Below are 27,352 nucleotides of genomic sequence, written 5' to 3'. Positions count from 1 at the left end.
CACATAGTTCTTGTTACCTTGGCAACCCAGCAAATTCTAGCAAATGATAGTGATTACATGGGAACACACGCTGTACTTGTTTCAGCATATCCTATTATGGGAAGGCCCTGGGAACCCAAACGGTAATCTAGCTACTCAATCTGGGTTATCAGGGTAAGTGACCCAAAACTTGTTTCCAGAACACACCTTAATAAGTAAAATGTTGAAGGAGATCTGAGGAGACGTTTAGTTTCTAGAACACTGGTGATCTCACAGAGATTTTGGGGTGCAGAAGCATCCAATAATTAGACTTCATTTTGAAACCTGGCTTTGAGAATGGCAAAGAATGCTCCGTTTGACTGTAAGCCATGATGAAGCCACTCAAATCTCCTCCAAGGGCATGGCCAGAAACATGGATGATTGGCCAGCGCCGTGGCTCTCTAGGCTAATCCTCTGCCTGCGGTGCCGGCACCCCGGGTTCTAGCCCCGGTTGGGGCACCGGATTTTGTCCCGGTTGCCCCTCTTCCAGTCCAGCTCTCTGCTGTGGCCCGGGAAGGCAGTGGAGGATGGCCCAAGTGCTTGGGTCCTGCACCTGCATGGGAGACCAGGAGGAAGTACCTTGCTCCTGGTTTTGGATAGGAGCAGCGCTCTGGCCTCAGCATGCCGGCCGTGGCGCCCACCTGGGGGGTGAACCAACCGAAGGAAGACCTTTCTCTCAGTCTCTCTCTCTCAATGTCTAACTCTGACTGTCAAAAAAAAAAAAAAAAAAAAAAAAAAAAAAAAAAAAAAAAAAAGAAACATGGATGATGTAGATTTCTGCCAGGTAGCTAACTAAATGTGTACGTGCTGTGAGAGTTTTGAGGGTGCATGTTGTCCCACTCCCCTCAGTAGAAACAAGCAGCAGCAGCAGGTGTGAGAAGAGAGAAACATTGTCTAATTTCATCAGGAATAGTGATAATAAGGATTCATCATTCCACAAAACAAGTCTTTATTCATTTTTTTTTAATGTTTGTTCATTTTCATCTACTTGAAAGGCAGAGTGAAAAAGCTGAATGGCACTCCCTGTTTTGGCCTGGTCCAGCCTGGCCTTGAGGGCATTTGGGGAGTGAACCAGCAAGGTGGAAGTGCTCTCTTGCCCTATCTCTCTATTTATCACCTATGTATATCTGCCTTTCCAAAAAAATAAAATTTTGAAAATTAAAAAAATATTGGAACATATAACATTGTCCTATCTTTTGCTCTTTTCACTTAAATATATGTATAGGAAATCATTCTATAAGGATATATAGAGATTTCCTTAATTTTTAAACAGTTACATATAATTCTAGAAAAGAGTATCTCAGAATATGATATTAAATAATGTAATTCATTTGTCTAATTCCCTGCTCCTGGGCATCAAGGGTGCTTCCAGCATTTTGTAATTAAAATGGATGATGCCTTCCAACACATCGGAACTACTCCTCAAAGTAATGACACCAAATAGGGTGGTCCAGCTTTTCAGTGACTGCAGGATGGTGGCATGGCCATTGCCTGCTGTGCCTGCCATGCTCTGCAGTTGGCAGTATTACGGCAGCACACGAATGGTTGATGTTTATCACCTACCCCTCCCATGTATCCCACTACGCTATTTCTTTGTCTTCCACATCTCTTTCTTCTATCTTTCAAGAGGAGAGAGAAAATCTTTCCTCCTCTAAGACTCCGCTCCTTCTGACCAACTCTCCTTCTTTCATCCTACTCTCTCCTTTGTCATAGATATGCCTTACTCTTCCACTTGATGGAGGGTCAGTGCAGAAGGGCAGCATGCCTCTCCAAGGCGGACACATGGGTTTGTGGCCCTACATGTCCTCTCTACTGAGAATCAGGTCAGTTAATATGGTGAGCACTACCAAAGGATGAAAAACAAAAATAGTAGTGAACCCTCATCAATTGGATTTAAGTGGTTCTCTTTTAGTTTATAAATAATATTTGGAATTCAAAAGAGTGTTTGGATGTCTTTTTGTCAAGAAACACTGGGAGCCATATAATAGTATTGCTGTCCTGACTTGATACAAATAGACCAAACACAACTACCTTGCGTTACAGAAGCCTATGTAAGCCTGAGGTGTATATAATGTTTGAGTCTATAAAACAGTTTTACATTCATCATCCTAGTTATAAAGCCAGAAAATGTTCAATCCATTTTAATATCCTATTTATAAATAATGCCTTCTGAATGTCTAAACATTAAATTTGCCAATTTAAGTATTTCTCTTTACCAAAGAATCATACATATATCTTACTTCACATATATTTCTTTGGAGTGACAGTTTCATTGCAAAACAGTTAAATTAATAGCCATTTCTGTTCTACTTTTCCCCTCTGTGAAATAATTTAGAGTTTCAAGGTACTCTGTTTTTATAAGTAAACAGCCACCAAAGATTAGGAAAGAATTCAACACAGTGAATTTTCTTGGCAAAGTAATATATTGCCTAAATAGTGTCTATTAAATCACGTATGCAACTGGCAGCTGTTTTTAGTGCTACACAATAAACGACAGAATAACTGTTTGTGGGGATTTTTCAATATCCTGTCATGTGGTTATAAATTTCAGAGTTTCTTTCTGTCAGTTTCATGCTGCATTTCTTTACAAAACTGACAGGCAGCTGACAAGGCAAGAAATGTTAGAAAACTTGACTGCGGATGAAATTCAGCAGAATTTTTCCTTTGGGAGGGTAAACTTATTCTAAATACAAAACTGTAAGTTCAAGCTTCAGGAATTAACTCTTTCTCATACAGCAATTGCTGGCAATCATGCCCAGTTCTACCTCTCACCTGCTGTGTAACTCTGAGCACCTTAGTCTATCTGTGCCCACCCAGGTTTCCTCATCCATCACAAACCCGTAGAAGTGTTCTCGTGGGGGTTGCAAGAGCAAAGCATCATGTGTAACATGTGAAGCACTCACTACACGCATGGCATTGTCATTCTAGTAATAATCACTTGGATTCACACGGCTCTCTTTTATGTTATAGGGATGAATATAAAATATTGTATAGTCTACATTTATAAACACATCTGGTGTTACATAATATTGTTGTGTGTTAAAATCTTTATTTTCCAAGTAATGTTGGGAATAAGCAGTAAAATTTTACAATAATTTATATAAATGTTGAAGAGGTTCAGGACATATTACTCCAAAAAAGGGAATTTGAGCCAATAGCAAGAAGCAAAAATGTCACTGTCACCCTCCCCTCCTCCCCTTCTCCCTTGGGTTGATCCTCAAACCTAGGAAAGACTTTCTGACCTTACCCTGAAACAGGTAATGAGACCCTCACATGAGAGGTGCCCTCCCTATACCTGAATGCAAGAAACTAAAGGAACAGCAACCCCAACATGAATGTGAATAACAGGCTTAGCAAGGTTTCCCCTCCTCACATTCCTCCAAGGCTGTCCACTCTTCATGAAGACTGGCATAAAAATACTCCATGTTTACCTGTTTCTTTGGGACCTCACTTCATTATGAAGGCTCCCATAACACATAAAACAGACATTACATACGTTTCTATGCTTTCCTCTTGTTAATTTTTTGTTACAGGGGCCTCAGCCATCAACTTAGAAAGCTGGTGATGGAAAGTTATTTTTCTTCCACTACTATTTATACGCAAAGCTTATTTAAAGAGAAAAGAAGACAAACCAAGTACCCCCATAGTTTACTGCAGTCTTTGCCACTCTGGATCCATTCTTTAAAAATCTTGATTTCTATCTTCACTCAGATCTCTTCCTTAATTTCACTTCTCCAACAATCCATCTCATCCACTGTCTGCCTCAGTCACCCAATACTACTAACAGCTACCTTCTACATTCAGTTGGGGGGAAAAAAAATGCTGGTGTCCTCTAAAATGGAAGTAGACTGAAAAAAAAAAAAAAGGCTGCAACTTCGCAGTAATTTGAACTGTCATTGAACTACTAGGAGGAAAACCAAAAGGCAAGAGGGACTACACATAGCTTCCTGTGGGGCTATTCTTTCTAGGAACAGCCTACTCTCCTCTACCTGGACAATAGGAAGTACACACACTCATACTCTCAATCAAAGAAGGAGGTCAGGGAGTAACAGACATAGCAGAGAGCAACCACTGAAGCCAAAGAGAGAAAGAGAAAAAAAACCTGAGTAAAAAAGGTCAGCCGACGAAGCAAAGTCCTCAAATAACCAAACTACAAAATGAGCAACTCAAAAGGAGAACTGCCATCTTTCACGTGTCGTTAAAAAAAGACTTCACTTAACCGGGTTTCAGTCCTGGTTCTGTTCTCCATTCCAGCTTCCAGCGAATGTGCACACTGCCACCCCTGTGGGAGACCGGGACTGAGTTCTGGCTTTTGACTCTGGCTTCGTGCAGCCCTGGACGCTGCAGGCACCTGGGGTAGTAAATCAACAGCTGGGAGACCTCTCTCTGACTCTGTCTCTCTGCCTCTCAAAAGAAAAAAAATCCCCATTTTCTTATCTGTGGCATTTTATTGGTGATCATTATGGAAGCTATAAAAAGACTTGGTAATGAAAGTAATGCCTTATATTTGTGTGAAGTTATGAGACAAATATAATAAAAAACAAATATAAGGGGGCTGGTGCTGTGGCACAGGTTAATCCTCTGCTTGAGGTGCTGGCATCCCATATGGGTGCCAGTTCTGGTCCCGGCTGTTCCTCTTCTGATCCAGCTCTCTGCTGTGCCCTGAGAAAGCATTGGAGGATGACCCAAGTACCTGGGCTGCTGCACTCACATGGGAGACCCAGAGGAAGCTCCTGGCTCCTGGCTTCGGGTTGGCCCAGCTCCAGCCATTGTAGCCATTTGGGAAGTAAGTGAAGCAGCAGATGGAAGACCTTTCTCTCTGTCTCTCCCTCTCACTGTCTGTAACTCTGCCTCTCAAATGAATAAATTAAATTTTTATTAAGGGCCGGCACCATGGCTCACTTGGTTAATCTTCCACCTGCAGCACCAGCATCCCATATGGGCGCAGGGTTCTAGTCCCGGTTGCTCTTCTTCCAGTGCAGCTCTCTGCTGTGGCCCGGGAAGGCAGTGGAGGATGGCCCAAGTGTTTGGGCCCCTGCACCCACATGGGAGACCAGGAGGAGGCTCCTGGCTCCTGGCTCCTGGCTTCGAATTGGCGTAGCGCCGGCCATAGCAGCCATTTGGGGAGTGAACCAACGGAAGGAAGACCTTTCTCTCTGTCTCTCTCACTGTCTATAACTCTACCGGTCAAAAAAATTTTTTTATTAAAAAAAAAAAAAGCACTTCACCAACAGGTCAGCATATCAAGGCATCATCTCCCTTTCTGGTCCACAAGCTACTGTGATGTTTCACTTGTGATCCAAGGCTGATGGTCAAAGGTAACCTCATATCTGTATCATTTGCTCAAAGTACTAATGATCTTTGAATTTATATTCATATTAATTCTATTCATGCTCTATTTAAATGTTGTTCTGTAGAAATCATGCTTTGTTTTAATGTTTGCATTTAAAGACTCTACCAAGAAAAGTAATCTACCAAGAAAATGCTGCTCACTGAGTCCATGGCCTGGGAATGACGTGCTATCTATAGAAGAAGTAGGAGGAGCTACTGAAGCGCCAGGGGGCAGCTGTTCCTAGCCATGCAAGTTGGGTGTCTAATGAACAACGAAGCATGAAGGCATGGGCACAGAAGGGCAAGTGAATAGCGAAGCAAAGTTTACTAAGGAGAAGTCCAACCTGACAGGCCCTGCGGGCATCTCAGGAAGGAACTGAGCACCCAGTCTGCATTCAGACTTGGGTTTTCATGGATGCGGGTTTGGGTCCTTCTCCGTTTCTCCTCCCCTTGCATGTTTTCTGGAATATTGCCAGGTGGAGGGCTTTCTGGGCATGAAACTCCTTCCAGAACTTCCTAACAGTCCCCTCTGTGGAGGGCAGATGAGATTTTCCTAACTGCCCCCAAGGAGAGGGCTGGGACCCACCCAATCAGGTTGTTAAACAATGGCAAGATTTTGATATGGAAATGCAGGTTTGTTTCCAAGGCTTGCTTCCTCCTTGGATCACACAGAAATTCCCATTTTCTCACTGGCTCCTCATACACACATAGGCTCATATCTACCTAGCTATCTTAACACTGTCAGAGCTACACTGGCTTACAGTGGAAGGTAATAGGTGATACATTATAAGCCCTGTCCTCAGTATATGAAAGCGCAAAAAACTTAGCATGGTAAAGAGAAATAACAGTACTTTTCTCAGTTATGAAAAAAATCTTTTCCATCCTCAACCTTAGCAACGGGGTCAATGGATAAACAGCAGCTACACTTTCATTTTCTATCTACCTCTCGGGAAATCAAACAAATCAAAAATGCATTTGGAAACTGTCTACTTGTATCCTGTATTCTCTGTCTTGTCTGACAGAACGGAAACTCCTTGCAGGCACAGCTGTTCTTCTGCCACAAACTTGAATCTGAACCCCATAAATCCTCACCAAAAGTGCAAGAGAAAAGCTAACAGTGAAGGTTCTACTGCAAGCATGAGTCATATTGCAATTCACAGTTAAACAGCCAAATTGTCTAACCCAGTGCCTACCTTTCACACAGTAAACACTCAGGCTCAGAAAGTATTTACAAAACAGGTGCTAAGTACATTTTAGCAGAATAATAAAGAACAGTATCTTAAAGAGTTACCAGGCCACTGTTGACATGAGTGTGTCATCCTGATGAGGCTGAATACATTTTCCTCCCCTGCCCAACAGCTCTGCCTCCCCACCTGCAGACACCTGCTCTAAGGCCACTTCTTGGAACCAAGCCACCTTGTGGAAATCCTGCTGATGAGAATGAATGCCCACGACAATGAGTCAGTCTTGGGACCCCAGCAGCAAACTGCACTTCACTCAATGGGCAGAGAAACTTTTATACTTTCTTTATTCTATCTTGAGGCATTAGCTTCTCTTTTCTGGACCCCTCATGGGCCTTGAGCTGACACACTCAATTCCTTTTTCAGGGCTAACAAAAGACTGAGCTCCAGAGGAATAGGTCATCTGCACATCCAGGTTTCCCTGCAGGCATTTGTTTTGTTCCCTAGAGCCAGGAGAGAATTGGCAAACACCTGGAGGCCAGGGAGAGAGAATTCTGATTGTACTGCTCTGTGAGAAAGTATATGCAAGTATTTCAACTTAAATGTCAGAGGACAGTGATGAAGATGAGAATAAATTTAAGCAGCATCACTGTTTATTACTATATCCTCAAGCAGCCAAGAATAGAATTACCAATATTTTTATAGGAAGGATGGAAATGTTTGATACTTTAAAATATATATTCTATTCACCTTCAAGAAAACAGTACATCATGTTTGAAGACTGTGAATTCATGGCTAAAATTTTCTTTATGGTTTTAAATCAGATAATTTTTTTCTGCTGGTAAATCGGTATTTTAAAATTTCTATGAAAATGACCCACTGACTCATTTTGGAGCTAATATTTTATTTTACACAGATGGAGGGAACAACTCAGAGCAATGTTGTGGGAAAACTGTCTGGCAATAGGTACCTTGGGAATTGTGCCCCAGCTCAAAACCTTCTCTTAACTATTCCACTTCCTAACAAGAGTAGGTGGCCAATAACTCCTTTGAGAACCAGGATATTCAGCTGTTAAGAAAATGACTGCACTAGTAGCCCAAATAATTAGAAATCTAAGGTAGGCTTCTGACCTAGTGGTGATGACATTCACAACGCATACTTTAGTGCTTAGGTTCAAGTCCCAACTCTGCCCCGTATTCCAGCTTCCTGGAAATTGATGATAGTTCAAGGAGCCAGGCCACATAAGATCTAGATTGAGTTTCTGGTTCCTGATTTTGGCCTGACTGGCCTGGGCCCCACCACTGCTGGCATTCAGAAATGAAATGTTCTCTCTGCCCTCTCTCTCCCTCCTCCTCTCCCCCTCTCCCCACCTCCCTTCTGTCTCTAAAATAAATATGCACAATTTTAAAAAGTAAATAATTAAAAGTCTGTATCTGATGACAAAAAGACACTTCCCTGATTCTCCTAAATCCCTTGTGCTGGACTTCTCCATGGCTCAGCAGGTAAAGGAGATTAATACCTGCTCTGCAAGGGTCTTTATAGTTCTTCCTGCTCCAATGGATTGTAGGGCCCCTGCACAGAATTTTAACCATCTCCCTCTCACTCCTTTCCAATGTCTTGCTCTTGCTGAATTGAATTATGGATGGATATCAACATAAAGCTGAACATTTAGATTCTCTCTCCTATAAAACTTGAATGGCAATAGACGCAGTGAGAGAAAGCAGAAAGAATTAGTCTTTCAGTAGAGAAGAATGACCAAAAAGGTACAAAAAATGATGCAGGGGAGGTGGGGCGAATGGTGCATGGAAGACACATACTGGTAATGATAGACTGGAACATTCTGAATGCCTTATAATTACCATTCCTTCTTTCCCTGAAGATTATCGCATTATTGTCTATTATGGGTTCAATTGTGTGTTTCCTCCAAATTCTTTCAAGATTTATTTATTTGTTTGAAAGGAAGAGTGGCAGAGAGAGAGAGAGAGAGAGAGATGATCTTTCATTTACTGATTTACTCCCCAAATGGCCATAATAGCCAGGGCTGGGCCAGGCTGAGGCCAGGAACCCAGAACTCCATCCAGGTCTCCCATATAGAAAGCAGAGACTCAACTACTTGAACCATTTCCCATTTGCCAGGTACAGTCGCAGAGAGCTAGATCAGAAGCACAGCAGCCAAGACTTGGGCCAGCACTCCAAATTGGGATATACGTACCAAGTAGTGCCTTAACCCTCTGAACCACAATGCCCACCTCTCTCTCAAATTCCAATGTTGAAGCTTAATCCCAAAGTGACTGTATTTGGAGGATGGGCCTTTCAAACAGTAATTAAGGTTAAATGAAGTCATAGGTGTGGCACCTTAGAGTCGTATGTTGGATGTTCTTATAGGAAAAGAGCCGGCAGGGTGTGTGAACATGAAAGAAAGGCCACATGAGACTATGGACACGGCACAAGGATGGCCACCTGCAAGTCAAGGAGAAAGGCCTCTGGAGAAACCAAGCCTGCCAGTTTGGACTGTCAGCTTCCAAACTGTGAGAAAATAAATTTTTGTTGCATAAATCTGCAAGTATATTATTACAGCAGCTCCAGCAAACCACTACCCTTTGTGGGGGCCCTGAGCGATGACAGAATACCATTAAAATGCCATCATTCATTTTGGGTATTATAGTTGGAATTGGCTTCTGTATTTGTACCAAAAAGTGTCAGCTAGTACTTCACTATCAACATTAGAGTTTATGTTTTTATCTAATCTCTAGCTCTAGGGAATCTAGAGTTAGATGGCAAATTCAAACTGGCACTCCTGAAGTAATATTTTTCAAGGATCATTCAACCGTGCTAATGAATCAAAATACATTTTGTCACACTGGTTTTGTTGTTGTTGTTTTTAACAGCCTGAGCCCTCAATCAGATGTTTTCGAAAAGCCTCTTCTTATAAGTTGGGATACACAGGCTCATTCGCAAGCTAATCTACCCTCAGATGAGAGATATCAGCCTGATTTCTGAAATGAATGGCAGTTCAGACATCTCTAAACTTGGAAATTAGATTGTTTGGGTCACAGAAAAAAAATTATATGAGTTGTTCATCTTAAACAAGGTGTCTTCATGGAGACCCAGCCTCTGGGCTTGTGTTTTTCCACAGTCACTATTTCCTGCCTCTGTGTTCTTCAGGTGACAGCCTGAAGCAAGAATAACAGGGGCTGTTCTTCTTGTCCAATTAATTATGCCTCTCCATGTTCAAATAAATGGCCTTGTCTTCCAGTGCACACTCAAAAGTCATCTTAATGACATTCTCAAGAAGATTTCATGCTCAAATAGGTATCCCATGTGCAAGAGCAACAGAGCACTGCATAAGCCTGTGTCTGCCACAAAGTTCAGGAAGGCCTTTTAATAAAAACAAGTAAGTGGGGGACCAGGGCTGTGGCCTAGTGAGCTAAGCCTCTGCCTGTGGCGCTAACATCCCATATGGGTGCCAGTTCCTGTCCCAGCAGCTCCTCTTCTGATCCAGCTCCCTGCTAATGGCCTGGGAAAGCTATGGAAGATGACCCACATCCTTGGGCCCCTGCACTTGCATGGGAGACCTGGAAGAAGCTTTTAGTTCCTGGCTTCAGGTTGGCCCAGCATTGAGGCCATTTGAGGAGTAAACCAGTGGATGGAAGACCCTTCCCTCTATCTCCCTTTCTTTGTCTGTAACTCTGCCTCTCAGAAAAATAAATAAAATCTTAAAACAAAAACAATTAAGTGGAATTGGAGCCAATCCAATGTTTGAAAAGTGCATTTCATGATTTACTACAAGAACCCAATGAGCACCAAGACAATCAGTGAAATTCTTATTGAAGTGGCCTTTGGCATCAATCCTAAAATCATCCCCGTTCAACTACAAATCTGCTAAAAGTTAAAATGGTAGTGGCTAGGGGGCCAGCATTGTGGGGTAAAGCTACAGCCTGTAACATCAGCATCCCACATGTGCACCACTTCCAGTCCTGACTGCTCTACTTCTGATTCAAGTCCCTGCTAATGGCCTGGGTAAAGCAGCCATAGATGGCCCAACTGCTTGGGGCCCTGCTACACATGTGAGAGACCTGGAAAAATTACTGCCTTCAACCTGGCCCAGTCCTGGCAGTTGCTGCCACGGTAGGTAGTGATCTAGCAGATAAGGGCGCTCTCTCTCTCTCTCTCTCTCTTTCTCTCTCTCTCTCTGAGTCTCCCTCTCTCTGTAAATAATAACAAATAAGTAAATCTTTAAAAAAATGAAAAATAAACTTGTAGTATTACCAAAGGTTGTTTCTGTACAATTTGATAACAGACCATTATGTCACCAAATCTAAATCCTTCAATGATGGGCCGGCGCCGTAGAGTAGTGGGTTAAGCCATCTCCTGAAGCGCCATCATCCCACATGGGCACCAGTTCGAGTTCCGGCTGCTCCACTTCTGATCCCACTCTCTGCTATTGCCTGGGAAGCAGTAGAAGGTGGCTCAAGTCCTTGGGCCCCTGCACCTGCTGTGGGAGACCAGGAAGACGCTCCTGGTTCCTGGCTCTAGATTGGTGTAGCTCTGGCCGTTGTGGCCAATTAAGGGGTAAACCAGCGGATGGAAGACCTCTCTCTCTCTCTGACTCTCCTTCTCTCTCTGTGCAACTCTTTCAAATAAATAAATAAATTTTTTTAAAAAATCCTTCAATGATAAAAATGAAGATTCAGACCCCAAATAACAGACTAAAATGTGTCTCTTTCCACTTAAGATGCTGCTTTATTAACAAATGTAGATAATTGCCATGTAGTATGCAAAGTGATAAAATAAATATAACACGCATCTCACCTAGCAGGCCAATACATGTAGTAGCATGCTTATTTCAGAGATGCAGAGGGTCAAGGGTTTGGCACAGTGTTTAAGATGCTGCTTGGGATGCCTACTTCCCATATTCAAATGTGTGATTCTGCTACTGATGCTAGCTAGCTTCCTGCTAATATACACTCTGGGTGGCAGAAGAAGATTCATGTAGTTGGGTCTCTGCCACCCATATGGGGGACCTGGATTAACTTCCTGGCTCCTAGCTTCCTCCTGCACAGTCTAGAACATAGCAGGCATTTGTGGAGTGACCCAGCAGATGAGAGGTCTTGGTCTTGCTCTCCCCTCTCCCTTTCAAATAAAATAAATAATAGAAGATAAGCATAAGTGCAAGCACAGAGTGGATGAGTCATTTGTCAAGGCTACTCAATTATTTGTTGACCTAGCAGCCAACCCAAGAATCCCTGACACGAATTTTGTGATCTTAACCTCTTCACTTTACTGCACTGAGAAGTGCTGAGAGCATGATTTGGATGGGAAAATCTAAATTTCTAGATTCCATTACAAGGCAGACCGGTAACCAGGCATCTGACCCTGGTCAAGTCTCTTGCTTTCCCTGGGCCTCATCTCCCTTACTAGTTTTAAAAAAGGTGGTGGTAGACTACATGATCCTTTCCAAGGAGAGCATCTGACCTGTCCTACCTCTCCCCATGGAGTAGCATATGTTCAGCTGCCTCACATCCAGGTAATATTCATTTTGTCAACAAAAGCAAATTTTCCATGTGTAAGTAAATGAAATTTACTATCTATTGTTCTGATCAGTGTTTTATGTTAAACACATTAAAATTTGGGGGGAAATGTGTCATGGACCAACCTACTTTGGGGTTTGAGAAGCTTGGGCTCTTTCATTTTATGGAAAAATGCATTCATTAATTATCTAACTGAACCTTTCCAACTATAGCCTTACAAAATGAAAAAGGAAACATTTTCTGTATTGCTTCATTCTTTATACTTCACCATCCATCTGTTACCATAGCACTGACTGTCATGTCATAATTGCAATTAGTTACACTCAAAGACAATCAGGAAAAAGGCCACAGGAGGCTGTCCCCAGGCCCTGATAACCCACAATTACTGGACTAATTGTGAAATAAGAATTTTAAATTCAAGAGACCTGGTTTCATGCTATAGCTCTGCCACTGACTAGCTGTGTATCTTCAGGCCGTTTATGTACTAGAACAATGATTTATAAGCTAAATTTCGTGAGTCAAAAGGTCTGAGTTCAAAAGCTGGCTCTACCATTAACACAAGCACACTAGGTAACTTCTCTTTGCCTCTCTGTTCCTTTAACTATGAAATGAGACATTATGGGGGCCGGCACGGTGGCGCATCAGGTTAACACCCTGGCATGAAGCACCAGCATCCCATATGGGCGCCAGTTCAAGACCTGGCTACTCCTCTTCCGATCCAGCTCTCTGCTATTGCCTGGGAAAGCAGTAGAAAATGGCCCAAGTCCTTGGACCCCTGCACCCACGTGGGAGACCTGGAAGAAGCTCCTGGCTCCTGGCTTCAGATCGGCACAGCTCCAGCCACTGTGGCCAATTGGGGAGTGAACCAATGGATGGAAGACCTCTCTCTCTGCCTCTCCTCTCTGTGTAACTCTGACTTTCAAATAAATAAATCTTAAAAAAAAAAAAGGAGATATTATGACTGCCTAACTCAGAATGGTTGTTGAAAAGATTAACCGTTATACTATATATTTAATATATGTGTGTGTGTCATAATGGGAAAATATTAACACCTCTAACGTGACAGAAAATAACAGGCATCAAAAAAATATTGTAGTTGAAAGTCTGTGAGGTGAATATTAGAAGAAAAAAAAGATTTAGATGCAAGCGAATAAGGAGAAAAGGGACAGCGGTATCCCGACAAAGGAACAGCAAAGCCAGGAGGTGGAAAAGCACAGACCATATATGGTGAAGACTGAGTGGTAAAATTTACCAATGGAGAACACACAAAAGGGCTGGAACAAATAATGAGAATAAAACCCATGTACTACAGGACGTTAGATGTAGGAAGAACAGCTGCCATGATTGAAAACTCTAAGACCAGTGGGCATTCGGCATAGGAGTTAAGATGCCACTTAGGATACCTGCATCCCATGTCAGAGTGCCTAGGTTTGCGCTCTGGGTCAGTTTCAGATTCCAACTTCCTGTTAATGTGCGAGACAGCAGACAATGGCTTAAACAGGTGGGGCCCTGACACCCATGCGGGAGACCTGGATGAGTTCCAGGCTTCTAGTTTTAGCCCAGTTCAGTCTCAGCTATGGCAGGCATTTGGAAAGTGAACCAGTGAATAGATTCTCTCTCTCTCTCTCTTTCTATCTCTCCCTCTCTCTCTTTCCTCTCTCTTCTGTGTGTGTGTGTATGTTTGAAATAAATTTTAGAAGTTATAAGGGATTGGAAAGGAAGGCCTAGTTGCAAAATATATGAAAATAATTGGATGATATTATTATTAAGATTCTGTCATTATATTCTACAGTCATCTTTCTGAAGATTTATGAATTTAAACTTCAAAACTTATAATCTACAGTAGAAATCAATCCTTTTATCTGCTTCTCACCAACTCTATGTTAGGCAGAAATACAGACAAAGGAGGAGAGACAGACCATCTTCCATCTACCGGTTCATCCTCCAAATGGCTGCAATGGCTGGTGCTGGGCCAGGCAGAAGCCAGGACCTTCCTCTGGGTCTCCCAAGTATGTGCAGGCCATCCTCTGCTGCTTTCCCAGGCCATTAGCAGGGAGATGAATTTGAAGTATAGCAGCCGGGACTTGAACCAGTGCCCTATGGGATGCCAGCAATGCAGGCAGCGGCTTTACCTGTTGATGTCTTGACTATTGCTTTCTCCTAGCCTGGTCTCTTCAACTTCTGTTTATCTATACAAGATTATAACCCAACCCTAAATCCAACTTCAATCAGGAGGCTTTCCTTGATGATCTAGACTTTATCAGTCTCTTCCACTCTGCATACCTCATAGCATACCCATTTCATCAAACTGCAACATGCTAGAACTCTTACTGATCCTACTTGTTCCCAGAGTGCTTCCGCTACCGTGTTCATCCATCCTTAGAGCCCAGGGTGTCTTCAGGAAGGGATCAGCATGCACTGGCTCCCTCTGCCTCTCCTTCTTTCCCTGCCACTCTGCTTTTCAAACAAACCGATCCTTAAAACAGCGAGACTTCTCTTTGTAAAGGGATGGTAAGTAAAAGAGACAAATGAATTTTTTTAGATCAGCATGAAAACCTTAATAGATTTTTTAACCACCTAGACCTAACATGCTTTAACAAATCTACTAAATTAAGTATGGCCTGATGAAAATGAAGAAAAATCAGTTTCAAATTCTCTAGGACCACTGAATCTTAAACGTTCCTAGACCAGCAGCATCAGCATCACCTGAGAATTTGTTAAACATGCAAATTCTCCAGGCCTACTAAGTGGGAATCGGACTTAACAAATTGTGGGTTCAGGTGTGGAGTCTACTGGATTATGTACCGTCAGTTGTAGTCAGATAAGCTCCGAAGCCCTCTATGAATTTTTTAATTCATTCTGATAGCATATTACCACCCTCATGATGATGAAAATTTATAGACATACTCTATGTCAAAGTTGTCTTTGTTTGAAAAAGACATAAGGGGGTGGGTTAAGCTGCCTCTGAGGAGGCCATATCTCATATCAGAATGCCCCATTTGAGCTCCAGCTCCCCCACTTCCAATCCAGATCCCCGTCAACGTGTCTGGGAGGCAGCACATGATGGGCAATCCGGATGGAGTTCCTAGTTCCCAGCTTTGGCCTGAGCCAGCTCTGGATGTTGCAGGCATTTAGAGTGAAGCAGGGGATGAAAGCTCTGTTGCTCTCTGCCTCTCCTTCCTTCTCCTACACTCTGCTTTGCAAATCAATCAATCTTTAAAAAAAAAAAAAGTTTAAAAAGGCTTGACTTTTCTTTGTAAAGGGATGGCACGTAAAAGAAACGAATGAACTTTTTAGTTTTCTGACACAACACCACCACCCTTACCACTGATAAAAGAATGGGGGTTTGGAGGTAGGAGACCTTAACAGTGGAACAGGCAGCTATTCTACTTGTTTGACGATTTTATCAGGTGACAGAAATACATCTTATCACTTGCAGATATAAGCTGTCAAGTGTCTTGTGTGAGTAGCTATGCCCCAGACTGTTTTAAAGAATTACTAAATGGATATTTTGTTTTATTTGCAGCTAAACCATCATGCTTTTTCCAAATCTATTCACTAGACTACTCAAGACACATAACACAATTTTTTACCGAAGCTTAAAGTTTCATAATTTCCTCAAAAGGCATATTAGAGGGGCCAGTCGTGGCACAGTAGGTTAAGCCAATATTTGTGACACTGGCAAACTGAATCAGAGAGCTGTGTTAAGTCCTGGCTGCTACCCTTCTGATCCAGCTCCCCCGGTAAGGGGCCTGGGAAAGCAGCAGCAGATGAGCCAAGTGCTTAGGCCCTTTCCACTCATGTATGAGACCCACATGGAGTTCTTGACTCCTGGCTTCTGCCTGGCCCAGTTCAGGCTTTTGTAGCCATTCGGGCAATGAACCAGTGTATGGAAAATTTTCTGTGTCTCTCTTCTCACTTTGTCTTTCAAATAAATACATAAATCTCTAAAAAAAAATATACTCCCCATAATTCTGGCTTTGCCTTTTACTGGCTACTTTGCCTTGGGCATTTTTTGGGCACTGCCTTTTGTGTGTTTCAGCACCATCCCCACATGGGGCTGGGGTGGAGAGAAGAGACACACACTCAACGAGCTTCCATTTCTGCCTGCAAAACTAACAGGAAAAGATAATCAACTACAATTTTGATTTTTCCTTGACGCTAGAGCCGGTGGACTAATTTCAAACGTTAGGAATAAAAATCAGAACCAACTGACATGCCCACAATATAAGAACTGGTTAATTAATCCACATTTTACAATCATAGACTGCTATTAGTCACTAATACTGCCTGCACATACAGAAAAAAAATAAAAGAAAAATCTCGCAGGATGGGGACATTGATCTATGAACAGCGGTTACACGAAGAAGCAGGATGGGGGTGGGGATGCAGCTGGCCCCCGCTTCAGTTTATACTTCTAGGCCATTTATGTCCAAAAAAATTTTTTTTAAAAAACAGGAGCTTTTTGTATTTTAAAGGGCAAATCTCAAATCTACTTTGACATGGGCTACTCATCCGCCTCAGGAATGTGATTTTAAATATACGAAAGAGAAACGGTTATCTGAGAAGACACGCGTCGGAACGAAACACACGCTGACTGAACTCAGCTTTCGGTTGGCAGTTTCCCGCCGAGGAACGGGAGCAAAACGTGACGTCAAAGGAGGCCGACGCTCCCGGTTACCCTGGCGACGCGTGTGCCGTCCAGCCGGCGGCGGCGGGGCGCTAGGTTTAGTACGCAGGGTGGGGAAGGCCTCCTGCGCCTCGGCAGCAGAGCTGAGACCACCAGGAAGGGTCGGAGGCGGGAAGCGTTACGTAAACGACTTAGTGGGACACCGCGCAAGAGGTTCCGCGGAGAAGCGGAACCATTGGAAAGGCTCAACCAGGTTTCCGCCCGGATTCGTAAGAGCAGCTTCCGTTGCTCAGCGGAAGTGTGGGTCGCCAAAGGACGACTCCTGCAAGAATCCGCCGTCTGCCGTGAGCACGGCCGGAATCATGTCGAGTTTAGCGGTGAGAGACCCGGCCATGGATCGATCACTGCGTTCCGTGTTCGTGGGGAACATTCCGTATGAGGCGACTGAGGAGCAGTTAAAGGACATTTTCTCCGAGGTCGGTTCGGTGGTCAGTTTCCGGCTGGTGTACGACAGAGAGACGGGAAAACCTAAGGGTTATGGCTTCTGTGAGTACCAAGACCAGGAGACCGCGCTTAGTGCCATGCGGAACCTCAATGGGCGGGAGTTCAGTGGGCGAGCGCTTCGGGTGGACAATGCTGCCAGTGAGAAGAATAAGGAGGAGTTAAAGAGCCTGGGGCCTGCAGCACCCATCATTGACTCACCCTATGGGGACCCCATCGATCCAGAAGATGCCCCTGAATCGATTACCAGAGCGGTCGCCAGTCTCCCCCCGGAGCAGATGTTTGAGCTGATGAAGCAGATGAAGCTCTGTGTGCAAAACAGTCACCAGGAAGCGCGCAACATGCTACTTCAAAACCCGCAGCTGGCTTACGCGCTGCTGCAGGCGCAAGTGGTGATGAGAATCATGGATCCAGAGATTGCTCTGAAAATTCTGCATCGGAAAATACACGTCACACCGCTGATCCCAGGCAAATCTCAGCCCGTCGCTGGCCCTGTGCCGGGCCCCGTGCCGGGCCCTGGCCCTGCCCCTGGGCTCTGCCCAGCACCGAATGTTCTGCTGAATCAGCAGAATCCTCCAGCCCCTCAGCCTCAGCATTTGGCTAGAAGACCAGTCAAAGACATTCCTCCTCTGATGCAGACTCCCATCCAAGGTGGAATTCCAGCTCCCGGACCCATACCAGCGGCAGTCCCCGGCCCTGGCCCTGGCGCCTTAGCTCCCGGAGGAGCAATGCAACCCCAAGTCGGAATGCCAGGGGTTGGCCCAGTGCCTTTAGAGCGGGGACAAGTGCAGATGTCAGATCCCAGAGCTCCTATGCCGCGTGGACCCATGACTGCTGGCGGCCTGCCTCCCCGCGGACTGCTGGGAGATGCTCCAAATGACCCACGTGGAGGGACTTTGCTTTCAGTCACTGGAGAAGTGGAGCCTCGAGGTTACCTGGGCCCACCCCATCAGGGTCCCCCCATGCACCATCCCTCTGGTCATGACGGCCGCGGCCCTTCCTCACATGAGATGAGGGGAGGGCCGTTAGGAGACCCCAGAATGCTAATTGGAGAACCCAGAGGACCCATGTTGGATCAAAGGGGTTTACCTATGGACGGTAGAGTTAGTAGAGATTCTCGAGTGATGGAGACTCGAGCCATGGAAACTGATGTCTTGGAGTCACGAGTGATGGAGAGAAGAGGCATGGAGACTTGTGCAATGGAAGCCAGAGGCATGGATACAAGGGGACTGGAGATGAGGGGCCCCGTCCCCAGTTCGCGAGGCCATATGACCGGTGGAATGCCAGGCCCTGGGCCCATTAACATAGGGGCAGCTGGCCCTCAGGGACCCAGACAGGTCCCAAGCATTTCCAGTGTGGGGAATCCTGGAGGTGGCATGCAGGGAGCGGGCATGCAAGGAGGAGGAATGCAGGGGGCAGGCATGCAAGGAGTGGGCATCCAAGGAGCAGGTATGCAGGGGGCAGGTAAGCAAGGTGGAAGCCAGCCTAGCAGTTTTAGTCCTGGGCAGAGCCAGGTAACTCCACAGGACCAAGAAAAGGCAGCTTTGATTATGCAGGTTCTTCAGCTAACTGCAGATCAGATTGCCATGCTACCTCCTGAGCAAAGGCAGAGTATTCTGATTTTAAAGGAGCAAATCCAGAAATCCACTGGAGCTTCCTGAAAGGGTTTAGAAAATGAGTGGCTTATAGTTTATTTTCAGTGTATTCCTAGCATGGAGAATGGTAAAAAAAGCTGACTTGTGTATTCCCACACTTTAATGATTACAGTTGCCCTTCTACAACCTTATTTCTTCTTGTCTTTATTTCTGTTTTTGTTTTTAATTGAGGGTAGGGGAAGGGATGGGTTGGGTCTGTTCACTTTAAGTCACTGTAAATATCCAAAAGTAACTCCGAATATGATTATTATACCACATAAAAATATGCGGCAATATCGATGTGTGTACAATATGTTAAATGCATTTTTGAAATACTGAGTTAAAACTGTGAAAACTGCATCTAAGGACTAAAAGGTGACTTGTTAAAATGGTAATGTATTCAGATAGTTTAAGATTTTTGGTTGTGTATCAAAGAAGTTTATTTCCAAATTAGAATTTTTGGTAAGCTATTTAGACTACAAAACCTTACTTTGGAGGCACTAGAACACTGTATTAGGTTAAGTATTACGTAAGTTGTTTTGGAATTGTTTTAAAATGTTAGAGCCAACAGATTAAGTTGAAACTTGTGTTGTTGGAACTGTTTGCCTCAAAAAATATCAAGGATTGCATCTGGTTTGATGTTGCTTCATTGAACCCATCCTTAAGAAACCAGCAAGATTCTGGTTTGGCTGCAAGTGTGATGGTTTTGCTGAGACAGTTCTAGGATCAACCAGATTACTTAAGTTGGCTCTGATGAGACCCAGTACTTTCCTGGCACCTTCCTATTTCTCAATCTGTAAGCCCTAAATCTGACTCTGAGTAGTTCTCTGACATTCTTCCCCAAAAATAAATGATGAGGCCTAAATGATCTGGGTGAATTACTACACAGCTTTGGGTTTTTCATAAAGAATGGAAGGCTTAATTCAGTAAAACTTTCCTGGTAACTAGCTTTCATTCACAGATGGTATGCATTCAGTTAACCAAAATCAGGAGTTAAAAATCTTGGTCTCTACAAACTTTAACATGCCTTTTGGTGCTCTTATTTCACAGTCCACTTTTCTCTTACTTAACATCTTACAAATAATTGAAGCACCGGCCCAGTTGACTTACACTCATTTACATTTTACAAGCAAGTAATAAGTAATTCAGTCTCAATAAACATACCTGAGACATTTAAAACTGCATAGAAAGGTGGGGCCTATCCCATTTCCTTTACGACTACCCAATTTAATTTTAAGCCTGGAGGATATGGATGCATAAACAATCTGTATCACAGAGCAAGTAGTAATTAACAGAAGCATAAACTCCCAAATAACCAGGTGATCTTTCTCTGCAAAAGAAAAACCAATATCTACTTCAAGAGGGAAAATATTAACACAAGAGCTAAGATTTTAAAAGATAGTTCCCCTCTGCAAGGTATTTACATTGGTAAATAAGTGGGTAATTCACTTGGATTCTTTTCATCTCTGTGCTGTTGTGTGCCATTCCCTGTTTTGTTGTTTGTACTGTTAACTTGCCCATGGTTTCTGTATGCTCCCCCTTACTGCAGAGGATAACTCTCCTTTATGTGTATGACGGTTCTGGTTAATTTTTATTTACAGGGTTGGCTTCATTACTAGATGCTTTATCTTAATTCTAGTTGCTTTATCCTAAAGTTTCCATTAAAGGACTTCAGTTGTTAAAACTCCTAAACGTTAATGCTCTTTGTTCTAGTTAAATCTGGTTGTTGTGCAGGCTGAATTTTAAAAAATGGAATTATGGGTGACATTAGTACTGATTTTTCAATTTTTTAAAAGATTTTATTTATTTAAGAGGTAGAGTTAAGACAGTGAGAAGGACAGAGAGAAAGCTCTAACAGCCCCTGGTTCACTCTCCAAATGCCTACAACGGCTGGAGCTGGGCCGCTCTGAAGCCAGGAGCTTCTTCCAGGTCTCCCATGTGGGTGCAGGGGCCCAAGGGCTTGGGCCATCTTCCACTGCTTTCCCAGGCCATAACAGAGCTGGATTAGAAGAGGAGCAGCTGGGACAAGAACCGGCGCCATATAGGATGCTGGCACTGCAGGCAGAAGATTAATGTACTGTGCTACAGTGCTGGCCCCAGTACTGATTTATTTTTAATGACTACATTATTCATAAGTCATCATTCTTGAGATACATATGGGAAGTGATTTTTTTTTTTTTTTTTTTTTTTTTTTAAGATTAATTTGAAAGGCAAAGTTAGAGAGGGAGAAACAGAACTTCCATCCTCTGGTTCAATCTCCAAATGGCCACAACGACCAAAGCTAGGCCAGGCTGAAGCCAGGAACCTGGAACCCCCATCCTCCTTCCTCCAGCTGCACTTGGGCGGCCTCTCCAAGCACATTATCAGGGAGCTAAATTGGAAGTGGAGCAGCAGGGACTTAAACCAGAGTTGCAAGTGGTGGTTTAACCTGCACCACAACACCGGCCCCTGTGTTTTCGTTTTAGGCAAAACTAATGATATTGTGGAAATGGATGAAAATCCCTTAGATCATTTTTCAGGATCGGACAGAAATCCCTTTCTTAGATCCATTATCTGTAGTTCCACAACTGAAATAACCAAGAGGTACTATTGAATAACTGGTATCAGCAGTGTCCTCGGGACACTCAGATAGTAGGCTTTTGTTCATATTCCCCACAGGAAACTGCTCCAGGCCACCTCACAGATACCTTCATTACCCAGCTTTTGTTACATTACAATGCACTGTGCTTGCTTTTACCCTCTAGCAACCACTCTCACTTCTAATAGGACACAAACACAGCAACTGTCTGTCATTCACTGTAGGGTAGAGAAGAAAGGACAAAACAGTCTTCGAGAAAAAAATTGCATGAAGACCACACATAAGCTTTCCCTAAAAGGATTTAAATGCAACAGAAAAAAATGAGCCCTAACAATTACTTGTATTAGAAAATTAGAAATAAATGATGAAAGCACTATCTTTACTCTGAAAAACTAAATAGTTTCTCCTCACTTCCAGTTTACTGTCTCAAATGTCCTAATATTTCTAGATTTTTATTTATTTGAAGGCAGAGAGACACTTCGATTTGCTGATTCACTTCCCAAATGCCCACAACTGCTGGAGCTAAGCCAGGCTTGGGGCCCAAGTACTTGAATCAGCACCTGCTTCCTTCCCAAGTGTGAATTAGCAGGAACCTAGAGTCAGGAGTGCAGCTGGGATTTGAACCCAGGAACACGGATACAAGATGTTGTCAGAAGTGACATCTTAAGTGCTAAATCAAGCACAGTCCCCAAATATCCCAGTATTGATAAAAGTATATAGCCTTATTAAGGTCTTATTCCATTTTATAGCAAGGAATACTTCAAGCAGTATATTTCTGTAAGAACCTTTTACACGTGTATGCCTTAGTTAAAAACCTGTCCCTTAGTGTGGATAAGTTTAATGAAATCACAAATTCATTCTTAATAATGATGATGGTGAAGTAAAACACGGATTTATAAATGCTTTTTTAGGGCTTGTCCTCTTTGATGGTACATATTCAGAATATAAGATGTCTGGCTTTAATCAGTGCCTGTGTGTTAGCCATTTCCCTCATACATTGCTAACAATACCAAAATGTGTTCTGCTGATTTCTTAGGATTTGTTTTTTTAATGTTTAGTTTATTTTGAGTTAATACAGATCTTCCAATTGCTGGTTCATATCCTAGATGGCCACAGTGGCCAGCACTGGACCAAGCCAAAGCTGGAAGCTAGCAACTTCATTTGGGGCTCCAAGCATTTGGGCCTTCCTAACACTGCTTTTCCCAGGCACATTAGCAGGGAGCTGGATCAGAAGTGGAGCAGCCGGAACTCGAACTGGCGCCCTTTTGGAATGCCTGCACTGCAGGCGGCAGCTTTACCTGCTGGGCAACACCAGCCCCCGATTTCTCAGGGTTTCTTATTTTGAAGTACTTTATATAAGTCAATGTGAGTCTCAGGCAAAACTAGCTAATCTAAGTGAGATTGTGTCTGACTTTCTAACTATGCTTTTCTGAATTCCAATGGTGGAAAAGCATTTTTAAGAAGAACAAGAAAAAAACGTAAATATCACAGCTTGCAAAGCTTCTTGCTTTTCCATGTTGTGAACGGAACATTAACTAAGCACACAGAACCTCATTTCCTATGGTGTGTCAGGCCTTTTAGGTCCGATCTGGTCTAAGGATAATTACGTGCAACAACCTACTGTGACAGAGAAGCCGAATTATCAGTTATATCTCACAGTCTTCTCACAAAAGAACACCAGGCTCTCACTGTGTTCACATCATCGGCTAATCTCTAGACAGACTTTTCTGGTTGGAGCTTCCTTTTCTCATCAGTTTGTAATCAAAAATGACAGTCAAGGACTAATTCATTTCAAGGAAAGTATTAACACATTAAAACTTCATAAGTATAATGCTAATAGATACCACATGGAGATTATATGATGTTATATAATATACTTACATATTATATATGGATATACTTGTACTTATTTTAGATCTTAGTAGAACCAGACCTTTTAATATTTTTATTTGCTTTATGTACCATAAAACAAAAGGCTTTGATTGAAAATTCACTTTCATAAATGGTCATATTATAAATTACCTTTCTCATAAGTTATTAACTATCATGCGTCTTCTTGATTATTTTTACCACAATATGTACCATATTTCATTAGAGGTCACGTATCATGTCAAAGTGACATTTAGAGCAGCACTGTCAAAAGTGCTTAAAAATACTGTACAAATAGCCAAATATTAAAATGGTTACTTTATAAACAGGAGTTGATTTAGTCTCCAAAGCTTGTAAGTAATTATCAAGAAATTAAAACAAAATGCACAATGTTCTCAACCATAGTTAAGGTTGGATGATTCAAGTGAATAATATCTGCAGACATCTGAATGAATCTCACATGACACAAACGCTGATCATTTGGAAAATTCTAACTGCTTGATTACTTATTTGTTCTCATACAAGTAAAACAGATCATCTCTTTGGCATCATTCAATGAACTCAACAGTTTCTTTCACATTAATTTGTTTCTTTTATTTCATTAGCTGTTTTAATCAAAATTCTGTCCTGTTATATTAAACATATTCTTTAATAATTCTGCAAAAGTCTTCTACTTAAGTCCTATCAACTTCTGATTACACAACTACCTCCACTTCTTGCCTGGGGTGACTGAAATGACCTGTACCAAGTTAGGAATCCAATTAGGTATTTTTCCTTAGATATTAATATAAGGACTTCAAATTACTCTTTCTCAGAAAAAGACATATTTGCTATAATTTAGTCCCTGAATTCCTGTATCTTAATATTCAAAATGTATAACACATTAAAAATAGTATAGTCGAGAAAGCTTAGGTAGGGCTTTCCTTGTACATTACTATTCATAGCATCATCCTCTGTATAACAGATATTACCTTTTTCATATTTTATATCAATGTATCAACATAACTCAGGACTGAAAACATTGCCAAACATATATCTGGCTCCAAGACAGTATTGCCTGTTAATAGAATATATTTCCCATCTTTATTGAAGCCCATATCCAAATTGACTTAATCTTTTAACATATCTCAAGCAATAATCAGAGGAAAAAAAGGTATTTTAAGTAAGAGACTGCATCATTAAAACCTCTAGAATCACTCTGAAGTTTATCCACATTGTGTCTTCTAGAGGTTTTACGTGTCTTTGGCTAAGGTGGTCTGTGGGCCATCTGAGCCTGCAGATACATATTTTGTTTGACCAGCCCAATTTTCTCAAAAATTTTGATTTTGGGTGTTGGTGTTGTGGCATAGTGGGTAAAGCCACCACCTGCAATGCTAGTGCCTGTTAATATCCTGGTTGCTTCACTTTGGATCTAATTCCCTACGAATGCACCTGGGAAAAGCAGAAGATGGCCCAAGTCTTTGGAACCCTGCCTCCTACATGGGAGATCCAGAAGGAGCTCCTGGCTCCTGGCTTCAGTATGGCCTAACCCTGGATACTGCAGTCATCTGGGGAGTAAAACAACATATGGAAGACCGCTCTCTCTCTCTCTTTGTTAACTCTTAATTTTCAAATAAATAAATTTTTAAAAATGTTTTTGAATTTGAGTGTCTTCAGATGGGGCATCTATCCTCTAATTTGAGCACAGGCTCAGTATTTCCCCATAGTCATAGACTAGGTTTGATTCACACAGGTACTTGCCAGTCTCTGCGGTATTTTCCTTTTACTCGAAATAAAAGCTTAACTGTTAGATTCAATTGCATTTATTAGAGTCTAATTTGACAAATGTAAAATAGAAAAGCTTGTTGAGTAACTGATTTCTACGAAACAATACAAAAAAAAAAAAAAAGAAAGAAAGAAAGAAAGAAAGAAACAAAACCCAGAGCATATGAAAAGGCATGACGCAGGTGCAGGCACTGGAGCCAGCATTGCAGCCGCCACCTGCAGTGCCCTCATCCAATAGGAGCGCCTGTTTGAGTCCTAGCTGCTCCTTCTGAATCCGGCTCCTTGCTAATGTGCCTGGGGAGGCAGCATCTCTGTCTCTGTCTTTGTAACTGTCTTTCAAGTAAAACAAAAGAATTAAAAAAAAAAAAGAAAAAAAGACACCTGCATCCCATACTGGAGTAATGATGGGAGTACATGGGTTCATGTCCTGGCTTCACTTCTGATCCCAGCATTCCTGCTAATGTGTGTCCTGTGTGTACTCTGGGAGGCATCAGGTGATGATGGGGCCCTGCCACCCATGGGGAGACATGGACTGAATTCCAGGCTTCTGGCTTTGTTTTGTATCTTTTCAAAAAATATGTATTTTTTGAAATGCAAAGCAGAGTGACAGAGACTGAAGGGGTAGGGGAACAGGGAGGAGATCTTCCATCACTGGTTCACTTCTCAGATACGTGGTACTGCCCAGGCTAGGCCAGGCTGAACCAGGGACCAGGAACTTAATCTGGGTCTCCCAGAGAGGTGGCAGGTACCCGAGTTGGACCATCACCCTTGGCAGACCCAGGCACACTAGCCAGAAGCTGGATGGGAAGTGGAGCAGTAGGATTTGAACGCTCACTCTGATACAGGATGTGGGCTTCCCAAGCAGTAGCTTAAGACCTCTGTACCCCAACATCAGCCCCCAAGCTCCTGGCTTTGGCTTGGCCCAGCTCGGACTATTGTAGGTATTTCAAAAGTGAACTAGTAGAAGGCAGATCTCTGTCTGCTTTTCACTCAAATAAAATAAAATAAATGTTCAAAACCTTTATGGCTTCCTCTACTCCGAGAATAAAGTGCAAAATCCTTACCAGGCCCTATAAAGCTGCCTGTACCTTTATTCTTCACTATCCCAATATCACATCCCACCACTGAGTGCTGCCCTTATTGCAGCAACTACGATGGGCACAGCTACACTACCTTGGGTCTGACAACTCATGTTCTTCTCTGTATCTGCACAGGACCCATTCTTCAGCAAGCCTTTGGCTAGTCGCTTCTCTGTACCCAATCTTAAGTTACCTTGTGTTAACCTGGAGATTACTTTCCTATGAAATCAGGGACAAAGCTTATGTTTAAATGGTCTCTTGTTGCTCTTTCTTCTCCTTGCTCTCTTTTTTGTTGTCAAGAGCGGTTGGTTCTCTTGGGGTTGGTGCTGTGGCACAGCAGGTAAAACCACCGCCTACAGAGATGGCATCCCATATTGGTGCTGGTTCGAGTCCCAGCTGCTCTACTTCCAATCCAACTCTCTGCTACGGCCTGGGAAAGCAGAAGATGGTCTGAGTGCTTGGGCCCCTGCACCCATGTGGGAGACCTGGAAGAAGCTCCTGGTTCTTGGCATTGGATCATCCCAGCTCCAGCCACTGCAGACATTTGAGGAGTGAACCAGATGATGGATGACCTCTCTGTAACACTACTTTTCAAATAAACAATTTTTTTAAGCGTGGTTCTCTCTCTGAGCACCACTTCATGTGATGGATCCATATTCTCTACAGCTTCTACAAAGCATCTTGACTGTTTATGCTCACGGCAAACTGATGCTTGTCACGATAGATTATTCTTTCTTGTGTTCATGTTATATTTGTCATGTCAACTTTGTTCTTTGAACAAATTTACACTTATTATACTTATGAGTATAATACACAGATACACATTTAGGTAATTATATAAGCACAAATAGATCACATGGAGAGTATATGAGTATGTATAATAAGTGCAAAAATAAAATTATTTCTATGAAAACTATATTGAATACTTTGAAAAGTTTTTTATAAAAGTGAGTGGCTAAGTGGATCATTGTTACATTTTCTGGAGCAGAGTAATTTAAAATATACAGGGGCCCGCGCTGTGGTACAGCAGGTTAACGCCCTGGCTTGAAGTGCCAGAATCCCATATGGGTGCCGGTTCTAGTCCTGGCTGCTCCATTTCCGATCCAGCTCTCTGCGGTGGCCTGGGAAATCAGTAGAAGATGGCCCAAGTCCTTGGGCCCCTGCACCCATGTGGGAGACTCCTGGCTCCTGGCTTCGGATTGGCTCAGCTCTGGCCGTTGCGGCCAATTGGGGAGT

At 42.8% G+C, this 27,352-nt stretch overlaps 2 protein-coding genes across 4 annotated transcripts in view; one reads left to right on the top strand and one right to left on the bottom strand.

Annotated features, from left to right (window-relative positions):
- Positions 1 to 27,352, bottom strand: part of PRKG1 (protein kinase cGMP-dependent 1) — a 1,363,231-nt gene that overhangs the window by 583,967 nt on the left and 751,912 nt on the right.
- Positions 16,752 to 20,518, top strand: CSTF2T (cleavage stimulation factor subunit 2 tau variant). Its single transcript, XM_002718489.5, has one exon. The coding sequence runs from the start codon at positions 17,054 to 17,056 to the stop codon at positions 18,851 to 18,853; it is 1,800 nt and encodes a 599-aa protein (XP_002718535.3). The 5' UTR covers positions 16,752 to 17,053; the 3' UTR covers positions 18,854 to 20,518.

Source organism: Oryctolagus cuniculus, chromosome 15 (assembly GCF_964237555.1).
Source record: "Oryctolagus cuniculus chromosome 15, mOryCun1.1, whole genome shotgun sequence".
NCBI classification, from domain to species: Eukaryota; Metazoa; Chordata; class Mammalia; order Lagomorpha; family Leporidae; genus Oryctolagus; species Oryctolagus cuniculus.
The sequence above is the reverse complement of the archived record's forward strand: the minus strand, read 5'-3'. Positions and strand labels throughout refer to the sequence as shown.